The 18988-nt window shown below is 38.4% G+C and overlaps 1 protein-coding gene and 1 long non-coding RNA gene across 2 annotated transcripts; both read left to right on the top strand.

Moving 5' to 3' along the window:
* Nucleotides 1-916: 916 nt before the first annotated feature.
* Nucleotides 917-11554, top strand: LOC103518827 (histone deacetylase Rpd3). Its single transcript, XM_017447948.2, has 11 exons — nucleotides 917-1029; nucleotides 2588-2705; nucleotides 4072-4115; nucleotides 4442-4546; nucleotides 5024-5120; nucleotides 5551-5800; nucleotides 6169-6227; nucleotides 8772-8815; nucleotides 9080-9184; nucleotides 9672-9805; nucleotides 11407-11554. Exons 1-11 carry the CDS (start codon nucleotides 955-957, stop codon nucleotides 11552-11554), a joined length of 1179 nt encoding a protein of 392 aa, XP_017303437.1. The 5' UTR covers nucleotides 917-954.
* LOC113471392 lies at nucleotides 9067-9745 on the top strand. The gene is made up of 2 exons (XR_003394113.1): nucleotides 9067-9184; nucleotides 9672-9745. It is a non-coding gene; the product is annotated as an uncharacterized LOC113471392 (long non-coding RNA).
* Nucleotides 11555-18988: the final 7434 nt, after the last annotated feature.

The raw sequence follows: 18988 nt of genomic DNA, 5'->3' as shown, positions 1-18988 counted from the left end.
GTCTTTCCATATTGGATCAAACAGTGATTCCAATCTTGTGTGAAGGTGTGAAGTCCCAACAAGCTCCGATCTGATGTAAGAGAATGTCCAATACAAATTGAATCAAGTCCACTAAATTAAACCAAATGTAAATGTACACAGCTGTGAAAGCTATCTCATTTCTTATAAAGTGTGTAGAGGTATTCAAATTAATCAAACCCAATGTTCAATAAAAAGTATGGAGAATATAATGTTCTTATCCTTCCTAAAATTAATTAACAATCAGCTTCTGTATATAAAACATATTTCTGAGGGTGCTTCTTTATTTTTCCCACACCTCAATCTTTCCTTGCCCTTGAACAAGTGTTTCTTCTGTGATAGTACTCGATCTTTTAAGGGAACTAAAATTTATACAAATGAACCAATTAAAGGCAATTGTAGCCAGCAAACTAAGAACCTACTTACAAGAGGATATCTTTGAAAGTTTGTTACCAAAAAGACAATAAATATTTACAGTCTACTTGTGTTCTAGAGGTAGAATTACCATGGGGATAGATTACATTTCCTTACAGTTAAACTTAAATTACAGAAAGATAGACTATGAAGAAGAGGAGAATTAGAAAAAATAAACATATTTAGGCACTGAAGAAAAATTGTTCATAGTGAATCTCAAATTTTTAGGCTGGGATTTATACAATCTGATTTCAAAGTGTTTGTCAACCTTTGAAAAATTCCAGAGACTGTTTGTGGATACATACCAGGTTCAATTCTTGGCCCAGGTATTTTGATTTAACAAACTCATATTTGGTTCTATTCCAGGTAAACTTCCAAGCACAATAAGAGGTTTAATAATACTTCCTTTCCCTCCCAGCTGATGTTAGGAAACAAGGCATTATAGTGATTTTCTGACCAAAATTGATTGAATTTTACTTCGCAGGTGATATCGGAAACTATTACTATGGACAGGGTCATCCCATGAAGCCGCACAGAATACGCATGACTCACAATCTTCTTCTCAACTATGGTCTGTACAGGAAAATGGAAATCTATGTAAGTTTGATGTCAAAGCTATAATACTTGATGGGGTAATTATTCAGAAGCCACAACAATGGAAAATATATGTTTAACCTAACCCTATAACACTTTGACTGCCAAGGCTTATTGCCTGATTTTCCTCTGATGTGAAACTGTCTTGTTTATATGCATAAAAAATGTTATTTTTCAAGATCATTTCTCAAACCAAAAGCAAAATACTCCTCAGACACCAGGCTTTCAGAATATCAATAAAACTTTTCAGTAGACGTAATATACAACACACATTTTAAGATAAAACTGTCTCACATATATGCAACCCACACAATAAAAGTATATAATGGTTTCTCGCACAGATTCAACCCTGGCGGTCAATGTGATAATAACACTGGTCACTGCTCAATGCTCATTTGTGACAGTTCTTTTGGTAGCAATTTTCCATTGACATGACTTCTGAACAAGTACCTTGTTGGTTAAATGTGTGTTATTTAAATAGGAGGTTTACCAAAAGAACTGTAAAAATGGAGGTGTTACTGTCCTGAATCGGAAGAGAAGAAGCCAGTAAAGGAGAAAGCAAACTGTTCTGAGTGTAAACCTTATCTGTTTAGGATAAAGTTTGCCCTGGGTGGGAATTGAACATGTAAGCAAGCACCTACTAAAAAAATCCACTACCTTCCAAGCTAACTAGGCTGTCTTAGCAACTATTTCCTTTCCTTACTTATCCTATAGGAAGGAAAGTAATGTGATCAGGGGTAACTAGGTAAGTCTGGTAAGTAATAATGCGAAACAATCAACAACGGGTATAGAATATAATGCCAATATATTTTTTTTTAGTTACAAACAAATTATTCCTTACATCTTCAGGGGCTTACCTTGAGGTTGTGGTTATGTACCGGGTTGAGATAGACAAGGTTGGTAAACTAACCTTGTGTTTAATTACCACTCCCATGCCAAACTGTAGAAACAATACCCTGTGTCAACTCAACCCGGTACATAACCACAACCTGAAACCTTGAAAGTGCCTGAAATCTTCAAAATTCACTTTTTACAGTAATCTAAAAAGAAGTTGATCTGTCGAGGGCCAAAGGTTCAATACTTCGCTTCAAGAGACCAATGTTCGAATCCCTCTTTGGACTAAGTGCTTTATAATCAAACTTGGGAAGTTCCCGCCTCTCAACTACACTCGTGATGACACGGGTACCATCCGAAGATTTGGTTCGTGGAAATGATATAGATTCAAACGGGGAAGGTCCCCGCCTGTTGATTGGGTGAAGTAAAAATGGAGGTGTTACTGTCCTGAATCGGAAGAGAAGAAGCCAGTAAAGGAGAAAGCAAACTGTTCTGAGTGTAAACCTTATCTGCTTAGGATAAAGTTTGCCCTGGATGGGAATTGAACATGTAAGCAAGCACCTACTTGAAAAATCCATGACCTTCCAAGCTAACTAGGCTGTCTTAGCAACTATTTCCTTTCCTTACTTATCCTATAGGAAGGAAAGTAATGTAATCAGATAAATTTTTTGATGGTCAGTTTTTTGTTCTAATGAATTTATGTGTGTGTGTTTTTTTTTTTCCACAGAGACCACACAAGGCCACAGCAGAAGAAATGACCAAATTCCACAGTGACGAGTACATCAAATTCCTCAGGAGTATACGTCCGGACAACATGTCGGAATACAACAAACAGATGCAAAGATGTAAGTAATTCTAGTCATGGGGTTTACAGTAAAATTTTAATTTTCATAGTCCAAGGTTTATTTAGAGGTTTCATAGAGGGAACTACATAACAATTAATAGAAAAGAGAAGAATATACCCAGGTTATACTACCATAATAATCTGAAAGGTCCCTTTACCCCAGCATTTTTAACAAGGTCTTACCTATATATTTGGTACAAAAAAAAGTTACTGTCCTAAAATCAAAAAGAGTACAGTCTTTTTTTTTTACTTTCTATTACCCTTACGTATAGGGAACCTATACAAGGTAATGAGAAAGTATTGCAATCGTTCCAAATTTTCAAAATCGGGAAATGGGTGGAAATATCCGTTTTGGGGTCCCCTGATTCCAAAAAAGTGGTTTTTAGCCCATGGTCTGTACGTTACGTACGTACGTACGTACGTAACGTACGTACGTACGTAACGTACGTACGTACGTAACGTACGTACGTACGTAACGTACGTACGTACGTAACGTACGTACGTACGTAACGTACGTACGTACGTAACGTACGTACGTACGTAACGTACGTACGTACGTAACGTACGTACGTACGTAACGTACGTACGTACGTAACTGGAAAAAAGTTTAAAATGTGTAAAAGTTTTGTGCCAAAAAAAAAAAAAAAAAAAAAAAAAAAAAAAAAAACAAATTTCAGGAACATGATATTTTAAAATTTTCGCCTGCGGCACTGAAGATTTGAACTTTGATTGGACTGCGTTTCTGAAAGCGTGTACCCACCCATACCAAAATAAAAAAAAAATCTTGTGGGAGCTCAAGCTCATAGATCAGAGAAAAAGAGTTTAGTGAACCCTAATATTGAAAAAAATTCGCCTGCGCGCAATTTATCCCTGGTGCTAATTGGGGATTAAAAAAACCAAGGTCAGAAAGAAAGATTGAGGATTTTTTGATTTCGAATCGGCTAGCGGCTTAGGGTCATTATTGTTTGAAAAAAAATCGCCTGCGGCGCAGTTTACGCTTCATTAGTTTTTGTGTTTTTTGGGGACGGGGGGGGGGGGTAGATACCTACCCTTAAACCGCGGCTGCCCCCGCTCGGACCACGGGGGCGTTTGAAGTGACAAGTTGAAGAGCCTCAATTATAGAACGATCACGGGAGCTTAGCTTTTCTAACTTACACTTACCTGGATCAAAAATATGGACAGAGCCATAGAAGAAAGTTTAAAACTATACATTTCGTAAAAAAAAGGTAAAATTTCGCCGTTTAAAAGTACCGAACAAGAACCTCTAAATCCTCACCTTAGAGAAATGCTTTAATATAACCAGTGGCCCTACTTATGCCAATATCAATGTTTTCCATATTAAAACAACTATGTATTTGATGTTATAGTAAGCCCAATATTTGGGCCCATCCTGTGGTATGATCCTTATCAGGTGGGCAAGAAGAAATAGAAAGAAGGGCAAGTTGCTGCGTTGATATGAAAACACCAATAAATTACTAATCCCTTGAAATATGTATTTGCTAAATACGAATGCAAATTTCATTGTCAATGATAGGGATCAAACCTGGGACCTTCTGCATGACAAGCAAGTAGGTACATTATCACTGGACTAAACGAGGCCCCATTTTCATAACAGTGTCTCAAGTTGGACAAGTACTTAGGCACATAACTTAGCTAACCTAGATCTCTATATTTTTGTTCTATATATATCTATATTATATTTTTGTTCTCTATATATCTCTATATTTTTGTTCTCAGGATATTGGAGCTGGTAAAGGCAAATACTATGCCGTCAATATTCCACTACGAGATGGTATGGATGATGAGAGTTACGAGTCCATCTTTGTGCCCATCATATCTAAGGTAAGATTGAGTATATATCATTTGTTTGTATTTTTTATTATTATTATTATTTTGTTTTAAAAAAGAATAAGAAAAGAGGTGTGTTTGACAAAGGAAATTGTAACAACAGAGGTCCTATCGTCCCGAAATCGGAGAGAGAAGGAGGACACGATAGGAGAACGCCAGCCGTTCCGAGAACGAACCTTACCTGTTTAGGATAAAGTCCGCCTTGGGAGGGAATCGAGCTCGAGACCTAACGCTTACAAGACAGATGATCTACCCTCCAAGCTAACCAGTCTTGGCTAGTGGGAAAGTTTGATTTTTAGTTCTTGGTTTCGACTTCTGGTTGGGATTCTTCGTTTTAGAATTCCATTTGATTTAGAATTCATACATTGATTTGGTGTTTTTGTAACTTGATTTCAATTTGTGATTCTTAGTTTTAGACTTTCATTAGATTTAGAACAAACTGATTTGGTTTTTGGTTGATGTTGGTTTCAGGTTATGGAGACATTCCAGCCGAGTGCCGTGGTACTACAATGTGGAGCAGATTCACTTACTGGAGATCGACTGGGTTGCTTCAATCTGACAGTACGAGGTGAGATACATGGTTCCTATTTTTTCCTTCCTCATGTGTTAACTAGAATCTAGATGTTTGCCCCGAGATTTAATAGAAAAGAATATTTTTCGGAAAACTTCTTCACAAACTTTACTTTTGTGTATATTTTTTCATCACTCTTTACACTTTTAATGCTGCTACTCAAAAAAAAAATCGACCCCGCCGGGAATCGAACCCGGGACCTCCGGCATGCAAACCTAGTATGATACCCACTCGGCCACGTATTTTGCCCCTAAATGAGATTATCTTATATGTTGTGTCCTAACCTTTCAAATAACGACAACTTGGTAGCAAAGAATTGGGATACACGAGGGAAAATGACCTATTAGTCCAGTCCGAGCATTTAAAAACAAAAACAAGTTTCGACTTTCCCTAAATGATTCTATTTTATCCTATTCTCTCTGGGCAGGTCATGGCAAGTGTGTCGAGTTCGTCAAGCGATACAACCTCCCCTTCCTCATGGTGGGAGGTGGCGGGTACACGATTCGAAACGTGTCGCGCTGTTGGACCTACGAGACGAGCGTCGCCTTGGGATCGGAAATCGCCAACGAGTTGCCCTATAACGATTACTTTGAGTACTTTGGGCCCGACTTCAAGCTGCATATCAGTCCGTCCAACATGGCTAACCAGAACACGCCCGAGTATTTGGAGAAAATCAAGTGAGTATAATAATAATAATAAAAAATCAAGTGAAGGTTTTTTCTCGGATGGCTGTCTTCCTCCCATCCTGTTTTCTCTTCAATTTCGAGACGATGACAGTTCTGTTGTTACAATGACAAACGCTAATGTTAGCATTGATGAAACCTTCTCTGATTCTAACCGTTTGACTAGCAATGACAAGGAGAGGTGCTCTATTGATGTTGAGAGGTATGTGGTATGTGGCTCAACTTGAGATATAAGGCTTCTGAAGCAGGAGCAGCTGATATCACTGCTAAATCGGAAGATCGCTGGTCTAAAGTCTGAGGTACATGCTTTTTTTTCGATTAAATAAATCTAAAGCATTTATCTTTCTGCTTCTGAATTTCAGGACCAGATTATTCGAGAATCTAAGAATGCTTCCTCACGCGCCTGGTGTTCAAGTACAAGGTAAGCATTGACCGAAGATGGTGGGGGACTGCAAACAGGGAGTATACCAACCTGAAATTTCCCTTTGCTAAATAAATAGAAAAGGTTGAGTGCGAAGGGCATCCACTCGTAAAATTTTATTTCCAAAACCAAATGTCAGCCCAAAGCAATCACCTAAGGGCTGATTGAGGGGCTGACAAAAACACCGACCCCGTCAGTAACACGGGAAAATTCGAAGAAGTAAGATTAGGATACAGGAAATAATCATATAAAAACTTCACTTGAGGGGGGGTGCTCTCTTATGTACATATGTGGCCCGCGAAGGACCTCCGAATGTAGCATGTGGCCCGCATACACATGGAAGTTGGAAACCCCTGTACTAGATGAGTAGATACTCGATCTCATCAGAATCGTACTATAGTCCTGACCTAACTGTGTAGTTATGTACTTAGCTTGAGACTCTCGAGAGGATGTTAGTCACTATCATTAGATCATTACATACTACATAGCTAGGTACATACTAGCTATTTCTAATTTCTAGCTATGTAGGTACGTTGGTACGTACATAGCTATAAGTATGAATATATCTGCCTACATAATACATAATATGTTGCTATAGCTACCTTCTTATTGTTTACGTGTGACTAACGGGAATCAGTAGAAAATATTTGATTCAAAAAGGTATTATAGGCACCTATTGTAGGTATTCATTATTCAACTAGGTACCTAACTGCCTATTATGATATTATCTGTTGTAGATATTGAACTATTCACGTAGGCAATGTAGGTATCTATGAGTGAGGTATCTTCTATCCAGGAGTAGATATGAATTGGGTGGTTCTAAAGTTGGTCTCTTAATCCGGAGGTCTAGGGTTTGAATCCTAGTGGACACTGAAAAAATTATTAATATCATCTACTAACTTCATTTTGAGTCTGACATTTTGTTTTCTTTTGTAAACCTACCTATGGTAGAACAGACAAACCTTTGACCTTGAAATAATGACGTTGCTAAATTTTCATGTCGGGATTTGATAACAAGTCCATAGTTCTACCCCTGGGCTAATGGGTCTATTTATAATAATAGGGGACACTGAAAAAATTATTAATATCATCTACTAACTTCATTTTGAGTCTGACATTTTGTTTTCTTTTGTAAACCTACCTATGGTAGAAGAGACAAACCTTTGACCTTGAAATGACGTTGCTAAATTTTCATGTCGGGATTTGATAACAAGTCCATAGTTCTATCCCTGGGCTAATGGGTCTATTTATAATAATAATAGTGCTTATTTATACTGCTCGCCTAGGACTGAAAAGTCCCTTTACTCCAGCAGTAGGCTAGTACTATTATTATTTATACTGCTCGCCTAGGACTGAAAAGTCCCTTTACTCCAGCAGTAGGCTAGTACTATTATTGTGGTCAAATTCCCAAATTATATTTAATAGAAAAGAATATTTTTCGGAAAACTTCTTCACAAACTTTACTTTTGTGTATATTTTTTCATCACTCTTTACACTTTTAATGCTGCTACTCAAAAAAAAAATCGACCCCGCCGGGAATCGAACCCGGGACCTCCGGCATGCAAACCTAGTATGATACCCACTCGGCCACGTATTTTGCCCCTAAATGAGATTATCTTATATGTTGTGTCCTAACCTTTCAAATAACGACAACTTGGTAGCAAAGAATTGGGATACACGAGGGAAAATGACCTATTAGTCCAGTCCGAGCATTTAAAAACAAAAACAAGTTTCGACTTTCCCTAAATGATTCTATTTTATCCTATTCTCTCTGGGCACCTCGGCTGGGATTGAACCCACGCCCTCCTGTTTACCAGGCGAGCGCCTTGACCACTACACCACCGAGGCAGGTATTTAGAATATTAAGTCTACAAGTTCGAAATCCCAATGTTTATGGAATCAGCAAATTATATTTTCGAATGAAAAATAACAGATTCATTTGCTGATCCTGGTAGTTCAATTTTTGCCCATCAGTAATAAAATTTTGAATGTCTCAGACCACTACACCACCGAGGCAGGTATTTAGAATATTAAGTCTACAAGTTCGAAATCCCAATGTTTATGGAATCAGCAAATTATATTTTTGAATGAAAAATAACAGATTCATTTGCTGATCCTGGTAGTTCAATTTTTGCCCATCAGTAATAAAATTTTGAATGCCACCATAAAGGGAACTTCTTCTGCTGACTGGGGAATTCATTTCGCTGACACTTGTATTGGGCCTCGAAGAATCCCGTTATTAGATCGATGGGTACTTGGATTGTACTAGAGCTTACTAGACGTTATGGAAGACCCGTTATTTGAATCAGCGAGATATTGGTGCTGACTAACAAAAATATTTGTTTTACACTGACATTAAAACCCGTTATGCGCTTCAATCTGACAGTACGAGGTGAGATACATGGTTCCTATTTTTTCCTTCCTCATGTGTTAACTAGAATCTAGATGTTTGCCCCGAGTTTTAAACTTAATATAACCAGTGGCCCTACTTATGCCAATATCAATGTTTTCCATATTAAAACAACTATGTATTTGATGTTATAGTAAGCCCAATAATTGGGCCCATCCTGTGGTATGATCCTTATCAGGTGGGCAAGAAGAAATAGAAAAAAGAAGGGCAAGTTGCTGGTTTGATATGAAAACACCAATAAATTACTAATCCCTTGAAATATGTATTCGCTAAATACGAGTGCAAATTTTATTTTCAATGATGGGGATCGAACCTGGGACCTTCTGCATGGCAAACAAGTGCATTCTTGACCAAATGCGCCCCCATTTTCATAACAGTGGCCCAAGTTGGACAAATACATAACTTAGCTAACATAGATCTCTATGTATATTTTTGTTCTCAGGACATTGGAGCTGGTAAAGGCAAATATTATGCCGTGAATATTCCACTACGAGATGGTATGGATGATGAGAGTTACGAGTCCATCTTCGTTCCCATCATATCCAAGGTAAGGTTGAGTATAGCGTTTGTTTGTATTTATATTTCTTTGTTTTTAAAAAAAGGGCTTTGTTTGATAGAGGAAACTGTAACAAAGGAGGTCCGTAACAACAGATGTAACTGATGAGATACCTATTATCGTCTAGAAATCGAAGAGAGAAGGACGGCAGAATAAGAGAAAGGCAGCCGTTCCGAGAACGAACCATATCTTTTTACAATGGAGTTTGTCTTGGCCGGGAATCCAACCCATGACCTAGTGCTTACGAAGCAGGCGCTCTACCCTTCAAGCTAACCAGCCTGGCTAGTGGGAAAGTTTGATTTTTAGTTCTTGGTTTCGACTTCTGATTGGGATTCTTCGTTTTAGAATTTCATTTGATTTAGAATTCATACATTGATTTGGTGTTTTTGTAACTTGATTTCAATTTGTGATTCTTAGTTTTAGACTTTTATTAGATTTAGAACAAACTGATTTGGTTTTTGGTTGATGTTGGTTTCAGGTTATGGAGACATTCCAGCCGAGTGCCGTGGTACTACAATGTGGAGCAGATTCACTTACTGGAGATCGACTGGGTTGCTTCAATCTGACAGTACGAGGTGAGATACATGGTTCCTATTTTTTCCTTCCTCATGTGTTAACTAGAATCTAGATGTTTGCCCCGAGATTTAATAGAAAAGAATATTTTTCGGAAAACTTCTTCACAAACTTTACTTTTGTGTATATTTTTTCATCACTCTTTACACTTTTAATGCTGCTACTCAAAAAAAAAATCGACCCCGCCGGGAATCGAACCCGGGACCTCCGGCATGCAAACCTAGTATGATACCCACTCGGCCACGTATTTTGCCCCTAAATGAGATTATCTTATATGTTGTGTCCTAACCTTTCAAATAACGACAACTTGGTAGCAAAGAATTGGGATACACGAGGGCCAGGTACTCCCCATAGTTTCATTTTTCTTACCGCATAAAAAAAAAAAAAAAAAAATCGCACGAATATGTTCAGTCAAATGGGAAGTATTGGAACAAGCCGTACGGACCGTACGCTAATGAACATTTCCGAATCATTCCGAATTATTTTTAAAAATTCCTAAAGGGTTGGGGGGGGGTGCTCCGTTAGAGTTTACAGCAGTTGCTTGGTGCTCCGCGGCCAAAAAAAGTTTGAGAACCACTGCTTTAGTCCTATTCGAGAATTCGAGCGGTATAATAAAGCACTATTGTTTATTTTATGAGAACCTTGACTGAAGCCGATAGCAGTTATGATGTGTTGTGCACATTGTCTACCTAACTTAAAAAGCAGGCGCTCATACCATTTCTAGTCTCCAAAATAACCAATTGGTACGTACTATGTAGTTCAGAGAACTGTAGGACTCAATCAGAAAAACCTTTTTACTCTTCCATCCATAGTTGCCAGCCTAGTGAGTTTGGAGGGTAGAGCGTCTGCCTTGTGAGCGCGAGGTCACGGGTTCGATTCCCGCCCGGTTTGGATTTTATACTAAGCTGACTGGGGAATTCATTTCGCTGACACTTGTATTGGGCCTCGAAGAATCCCGTTATTAGATCGATGGGTACTTGGATTGTACTAGACACTAGACGTTATGGAAGACCCGTTATTTGAATCAGCGAGATATTGTTGCTGACTAACAAAAATATTTGTTTTACACTGACATTAAAACCCGTTATGTGAAGCAACCTCGCGAGAAATAATATTGTTGAACCGGAAAAAATACTTATTGCTGAATGAAAAATGCTGATTTCACTGATGTGTAAACTACTTATTTTTTATGTTTTATAGACTGTTCGGGTTAGGTGATGTTATTGCATAAGTTTGTAGTTTGTATATTAGTATTAAGGAAGACCCGTTATGTGAACTCGTGAAAAAATCTTGCTGAATGAAAATTGCTGACTCAAGTAGGTATGTGTGATAGTGTACTGCGTAAGGAGGGAGTTATACAGTTCTCTGAACAACTACACTCATATGCAAAAAAGAGGACAAATTTGTTCAAATATTTTTACTCAAAAGAGAGTCAACTAGAAAACCAAAAAACTGTATCTTGAAGACAACATGAGCTTTTAGCTTATCAAAACATTTTTTTAACATTGAAAAAAAGCAGTTAGAGAAAAGGAATGGAAACGAAACCGGCCAACTCTCCCGAAATCCCGATCTTTTTTTTTGCACTTCAGTGTAGGTATCTAGTCATTTTTACCACACCAATCCCGGTGAATGAACCCCAGACCTCTCGACTGGGACTACTGGGAGGCGAGTACCTCTTACTGGAATGAATGGAGATATGAATATCCCAAACGTATTGTGCCGGATAATGAGTTCTCCGACAGCGAAGACGAGGGACCTCCTGGATCTAATAGAAAAGATCATCGGTAAGTAATTGAAGTTATATACGAATATTTGCATGATATTACAAGTTATGAAATTACAAATGATATTTTGAAGATTTGCATTTGGGTAAATAATAATCCACCACAAAAACAAAAGTATGAAAATAAGGCCAAATTCCTCTCCAAAAATGTCGGCCCATAAAATATATCAGAAAATTATTGCCAAGTAGCTGAAAAATGCTGAATCCCAATCGCTTCTCGGCCTTTTGATTTAAATTCCTTCAACCTTCTCTCAATTTTAACTTGGCAATTTTTCCCTTTATTATTATTATTTTTTTTTTTACCAAGATATTTTTAAAGAGTCAGTATCAGTAATAATAGGTATGTTCCACATCTGGCATTCGGCGCATTGAAGGGTTGAAAAATAGTGACATTCTGATTGTGAATCGAGTGTTATTTTTAGCCAGCGCTATATCATTGAACGTAGGTTGTGAATATGTGTATGAGTATATATTGTGTAGTGGTGTAGGTAAGGCTGTAGTGGAGAGACTATTGGTATGTATTTAGATAGTGAATAGATACCGGCAGTGGCGGAGTAACCAAAATCAAGAGGGGCAGAAGCCCAGAGCCTGCGAGCATGGGGTAGTGCTATAGTGCGGAGACCATTAGTATTTAGATATTAAATAAATAGATACTCCCGGTGGCGGAGCATAAGGTAAGAGGGGTATAGACCCAGAGCTAGGTTTGGGACATCGACATCGATGTTTTGAAAACATCGATACATCGGAACAAAAAGATCGATGTCAACATCGATGTTTTTGATTACGATACATCGGATACTCGATATATCGAAGTTTAAAAACATCGATGTATCGAACATCGATGTTTTCGTCTCGATGTCCCAACCCTACCCAGAGCCCGCATTCAGCTCGCATAGAGCTGAGAGTGAGTCTACGCTCCTTGCTCTCCGCTCTGTTTTGAGCCCAAGCCTTCGGCGCGGCGTCGGTAGCACTTTTAATGCACCGGTTCCCGGATGGATCACTGAAGTTTAATAACTTTGCGCGTGGTTGCTACTCGAATAGGTAGGTGACCTGGACAATGGTGTGCTTGCTTTTCCCGGCCCGTCTGATCGAGTAGTCTCTAACACCCATATTTATGAACAAAATGCTGGCTCTAAAGTTCGTGCTAAGCATAGTCATAGTCTCAAGGTATTTGATTGGTCAATTTTGACTTGAGACTGATCTAAGAACGATCATTCTTGTACATAAATACCATACGCCACATAAGTCTGAACTGGACGAACTTTTCCAAGATCCAATTTCATCAAAAGAAAGAAGATAAATGTTAGCCAAGTCGTTAGAGTGGTCGTCTGGCAAGCAGAAGAGCGCGCCTTCCAATCCCGCCGGAGGAAAGAAATTTTCACATCTTGATTTGTGGTCGGGAGTGGTCGGGATTTCAACAAGCGAGGGACATACTACGGGATGGGCATGCAACGACACAGACCACATGCGTCTAATGTAGCAATTATTTCATTGCAACGAAATAAAAACGGCTGTGAAACACTCATCTTTTTTTTAAGCGTTTTTTTCTTTAAGAGGTTTGATATAGAGGGAAAAAATAAATGTGGGCAGGTGGGCCAATAAATGGTACGTTTTTTAGGTGGGCGAATAAATGGTACACTTACCCTAGGTGACCTGGACAATGGTGTGCTTGCTTTTCCCGGCCCGTCTGATCGAGTAGTCTCTAAGTGTCCTCTAATTTTCAGCCCACACAGATGCTTAAGTGTAGGGGCAAACAGCTTTAAGGGGTGGGCTAAGCTTCTACGAAATGCCCAAGTTTTTGAACCGCTTTTTAAGTCAAAGCGAACGAGAGAGAGAGAGAGAGAGAGACAGACAGACAGAGGGGAGAGAGAGAGAAAGAGCGAAAGAAAGAGAAAGAGCAAAAGAGAGAGAGAGAGAGAGGAGGAGGAGATATTTGCACACAATTCGAACTCATAGCGTGTGTTGTATGACGTCACAGGTCACACAAACACAATGGTGGGTTGTGGGCGAGGGCTTTAAAAAACCGTACCTACCTACTTACGAGTATCAAGATAATGCTAATAATACGAAAAGTACTTAATAATAATCTCGTAGTAAAGATATACAAAGATATACAAACGTCGTTTGGCATTACCTAATTTCTGTTTCAAAATTTCTGTTTCATTCTGAACTCGAATGGCAAACCTATAGGTACCTATTCTATGCTTATTCTATTCTAATAATATACATATGGGTGTAAGTGTCCTCTAATTTTCAGCCCACACAGATGCTTAAGTGTAGGGGCAAACAGCTTTAAGGGGTGGGCTAAGCTTCTAGGAAATGCCCAAGTTTTTGAACCGCTCTTTAAGCCAAAGCGAACGAGAGAGAGAGCCAGACAGACAGAGGGGAGAGAGAGAGAGAGAAAGAGCGAAAGACAGAGAGAGAAAGAGCGAAAGACAGAGAGAGAGAGAGAGGAGGAGGAGGAGGAGATATTTGCACACAATTCGAACTCATAGCATAGCGTGTGTTGTATGACGTCACAGGTCACACAAACACAATGGTGGGTTGTGGGCGAGGGCTTTAAAATTACGAGTATCAAGATAATGCTAATAATACGAAAAGTAATAACAATAATAATAATAATGATAATAATAATCTCGTAGTAAAGATATACATAAGTAATGCCAAACGTCGCGAAAATTTCTGTTTCATTCTGAACTCGAATGGCAAACCTATAGGTACCTATTCTATGCTTATTCTATTCTAATAATATTTCTAATTTTATCAGATTCTATCTATGGTTCTATTCTATTCTTAATACCTACTGACAACAGATAGGGCGTTATAGGTAAGTATCTCAATGGAGATACAATGTACACAAGTTAGATTTTAGGGCGTTTATTGTTTTCGAAACTGTTAAGGCATGATCGATAGATATCTCGGGTATGCCAAGGACTAATGGCTGGATTACAAGGCCAGTCAGGCCAGTGGGTAATCCAGCTACTGGGTTTATAACACTGGCGTCCAGTAACATTCCAGTCCATCATTTGGTCCACTCTTTCACTTTGTAGCTGTAACCGGGGGGCATTACCCTCCATTCGGGGACAAGCTACCCGCCTCCTTACAAAAACCTCACCCAGTCTGAGTGGAGAAAGTGAAGACAGGATAGGAGAAAGCCAGTCGTTCCGAGAACGAACCTTGTCCCTTCAGGATAAATTTTATTAAGTTTCTTTATTTTTCAAAGTTTTTTTTTCCAATCTTGAACGAACATTTAAACATTTAATAAGGCTTATTACGAGACTGCGAGAGTAATAGAGGGGATGATAGAAGGCACTAATGCAGTTGGAAGGCCACCCCTCGACTACATAAAGCAGATCATGAGAGACATGAACGTGACGACATACTACGACCTGAAGAGGAAAGCAGAAGATCGAGAATCATGGCGTACTGCTGCAAACCAGCCCCTCGGCTGTTAACCAATGATGATGATGATGATTACGAGACTTACTAGAAATCTTACATACCTATGTTAAGACATAAGGCCACGCAAGTTACGTAGTACATTATGTCTTATGTGTCTTATGCATGTTTTTTTTACATCAAGTTTGAATGATTAAATAAGATTCAAGTCAGGCAAAGTTACATGAGAGTATAAGTAATTAGGTAGGTATGTACTTGTAGTTATACTTTTCTCCACCCAAATTTGGTCTTTTTGAATCCAATTTTCCCTTGATCTTTGTCGTAGTCATCGACTTCTTCTTCATCATCTTCCTCCTCCTCCTCTTCTTCTTTCTTCTTCTTCTTCTTCTGCTGCTTCCTCTTCTTCTTCCTCTTCGGCTCTTCGTCGTTTTTTCAGATTGGTTGATGAACAATAAAATGTGTATTACCTACTCATATATATATAGGAAAAAAAGAGGTTTTGGTAGAGTAATGGAAGACAGGATAGAAGAAAGCCAGCCGTTCCGAGAACGAAACTTATCTGTTTAGGATAGGTAAAAACCGCCCCGGGTGGGGATCGAACTCGCAGCCTAGCACTTACAAGGCAGATGTGCTACCCATCAAGCTAACTGGGCTGTTTAGACTGATACTTAACCAAGGCATTATTACTGAGTAGGAAAATGGCTCGTTTTTCAGACCCCCTTTTTAGCGATTCCGGTTTCTCGGTTTTTTTTTTTTTCTTCTTTTTTAATTCCAAATCGGTCTTATGCCAACTTTCTTGGCTCTGTTCTTCGTCTGGACATGGCGAGCCCAAAAAAGGGATGACGATTATCCGACGTTGATTTACGGGCCAAAAAACTCGTTTCTCGAGATATGGACGGTTTTAATGCCCAAAAACAAGTTTTTTTGTCGCTCGATTTCTGGGAATAGGGGGGGGTTTTATGCCCAAAAACGTGTTTTTTTGTCGCGGTTTTTTTTTTTTTTTTTTTTTTTTTTCGTCCGATCTTTTTTTTTACGGTATTACATTTTGATGTCTATTTTTTTATTCTATGCAAGTCGAACTTTGAGTCAGTGGTGTGTGGTAAGATTTGTAAAAGGGGAAGCTGTAAAAACTATTGGCAGACTATACAGTATACCGATCTGGTGATGGTCTAAAGCTGTATCCACACATAGTTGACGCCGTCGATCGACGAGCTGAATCTACATATGTTGTCGAGGCAGTGTACGATTTCGGTCGACCATCGATAAACGGTCCATCGACGCCGTCGCGTCGCCTATGTGTGAACACAGCTTTAGAATCCAGGTTAAATAATCAGTGAATCACATTTTTTTTACTTTCTATTACCTACTACAGTTATAGCGAAGCTATACTAGTAATGAGAAAGTATTGCAATCGGTCCAAATTTTCAAAATTCGCGAAATGGGTGGAAATAACCGTTCTGGGGTCCGCCATATAGGAGGCTCCTATATAGGAGGCTTTTTCAAATAGGTAAAAATGAAAAAAGAGTAGAGAGAAAGGGAAACGGTGATTCCCCTACCCTCTATGGGGTCATACGCCACTTTGAGCTTGCGTCTAGGTTGTTTTAGTTCACTTTCTTAGAATGTTTTCGTAATCGAAGAAATTTTGCAGAAACAGCAATAATAAAGAAAGAAAAAAAAAAAAACAAAACAAACAAACTAGTAATAATGATAATAAATAAATGTAACCTAGGTACCAAATAGAGTAATACCTACATAATAAATCGTCTGTAACTTGTCCTGACCATAATATTAATATTGTCTATGGACTAAATGACTATTCCATATTATAGCTGTTTCATTTCCGAATACAATTTAACCTGTGATTCGTGACTGTTGACAGGTAGTAGGTACAGAACTACAGACACAGGAGAGCAAAAATATCAGGAGTTTTTTTTTCTTTCTTTTTTTAAGGGCTCAACTTCACTGTAGGTAAGTACAGGTAACTTCCCAAGTCAATCCATTTCAAAGTTTTGGCACAAGGGTAGGTACATCAAGTTATCGTTGTTAGGTTAGTAGCGAGCGATCACTGGGTCATCAAGATGTCTGCGTTGTGGGTTCTTGTCCCAGCAAAGGTATGGAATTTGAGAATTCGACAGCAAAAATTATAGCCTACTTCTGGACTAAAGGAACTTTTTATTGTTTTTTTTTTCTATTCACGTATGTGTATGTATGCCCTATGAGAATTAGTGGATGTGTTCGATAAACTACCTTTAAAATATTATTGAATCACATTAATTTACAAGTAGGTATAGTGTTGCTAATTTTTACTTGCTATTATAATATTAGTGGATGTGCTAAATCTACTTCCTAGAAGTTATAGTACTAAACCATAATGTAGTTATTTTATTTGACATTCGGTCTGAGATCCCAAGTTAGTGTTGCTCCTTTTAGATCAAGATATGAAAATTTCTTTCCTCCGGCGGGATTGGAAGGCGCGCTCTTCTGCTTGCCAGACGACCACTCTAACGACTTGGCTAACGTTTATCTTGAATCATGACTATTAAAAGAGTAGTACGTACCATTATTCTGGTTTTACCAAAAGAAGAACGAGCGAGAGAGAAATAGAGAGAGAGAGAGAGAGAGAGAGAGAGAGAGAGAGAGAGAGAGAGAGAGAGAGAGAGAGAGAGAGAGAGAAAGGAAGACGGGGAGGAAGAGGGGGTGTAGGGGAAGAAGAGAGAGAGAGAGAGAGAGAGAGAGAGAGAGAGATAAAGAAAGAGAGAGAGAAATTGGAAGTGCTTTAGCAAAGAAACCTTACTCTTCTTCTTCTCCCCCTCCTTCTTCTTCTTCTTTTCTTCCTTATTTTGCTTCTACTTCTTTTTCTTCTGCTTCTTCTTCGTCTAGTTTTTTTCCTTAAATAGCAAATAGCCTGAACTGGGTTGTCTCCAGAAGATAAAAAGAGTAGTTTTCTAAAAAGTATTGTGTGTAGGTATCAGTATCTATTATTTACACATACTAAGAAGTTTACTATACCTTAGCAACAAAAACTACTCCAGAAATGGCAATATTAAGTAAAAAGTACACTTACCGACTTCAAATCCAGACGAAGAAAAGATAGACCATTATACCCATATCGAATTCAGAATTACCTATGGCGCGCCAGTAGGTAGGTAAATAGTTGCTCCTTTTAAAGATACCTACCTACTTGGTTGTTCCTTTCAAAGATAGGTAAGTAGGTACTTCTAGCAATAAGATCTAGAATTCCAGAGTATTGACTGGTCTGGAGAAACGAGATCTCGAGATTCAAGTTTAGTATACCTAGGAATTCAACTAATTCTTATTTCTAAGAAGTGTATTTAGCACATCCACTAATATTTTAAAAGGAGCAACATTAACTGTAAGTACATAACTACACTAACTGAAACTACCAATACATGTGATTTAGTAGGTACTAACTTCTAGGAAGTGTATTTAGCACATCCACTAATATTCTAAAAGGAGCAACACTAACTTAGGATGTCAGACCGAATGTCAAATAAAATAACTACATTATGGTTTAGTACTAACTTCTAGGAAGTAGATCTAGCACATCCACTATTATGAAAATTAGCAACACTACCTACTTGTAAATTAATGTGATTCAATAATATTTTAAAGGTAGTTTATCGAACACATCCACTAATTCTCATAGGGCATACATACATATACGTGAATAGAAAAAAAAAACAATAAAAAGTTCCTTTAGTCCAGAAGTAGGTCATAATTTTTGCTGTCAAATTCTCAAATTTCATACCTTTGCTGGGACAAAAACCCACAACGCAGACGTCTTGTTGACCCAGCGATGGCTACTGGCCTAACAACGATAACTTGATGTACCTACTCTAGTACAAAAACTTTGGGACAGATTGACTTTGGCAGTTATACATACATACCTACAATGATGTTGAGAAAAAAAAAACTCCCGAAATGTTTGCTCTCCAGTGTGTGTAGTCTGTACCTACTACCTGGCAACAGTCACGACTTCCCAGGTTAAATTGTATTCGGAAATGAAACAGCTATAATAT

Source organism: Diaphorina citri, unplaced genomic scaffold (genome assembly GCF_000475195.1).
Source record: "Diaphorina citri unplaced genomic scaffold, Diaci psyllid genome assembly version 1.1 scaffold2374, whole genome shotgun sequence".
Classification (NCBI taxonomy): domain Eukaryota; kingdom Metazoa; phylum Arthropoda; class Insecta; order Hemiptera; family Psyllidae; genus Diaphorina; species Diaphorina citri.
This window is presented reverse-complemented; position numbering and strand designations above follow the sequence as displayed.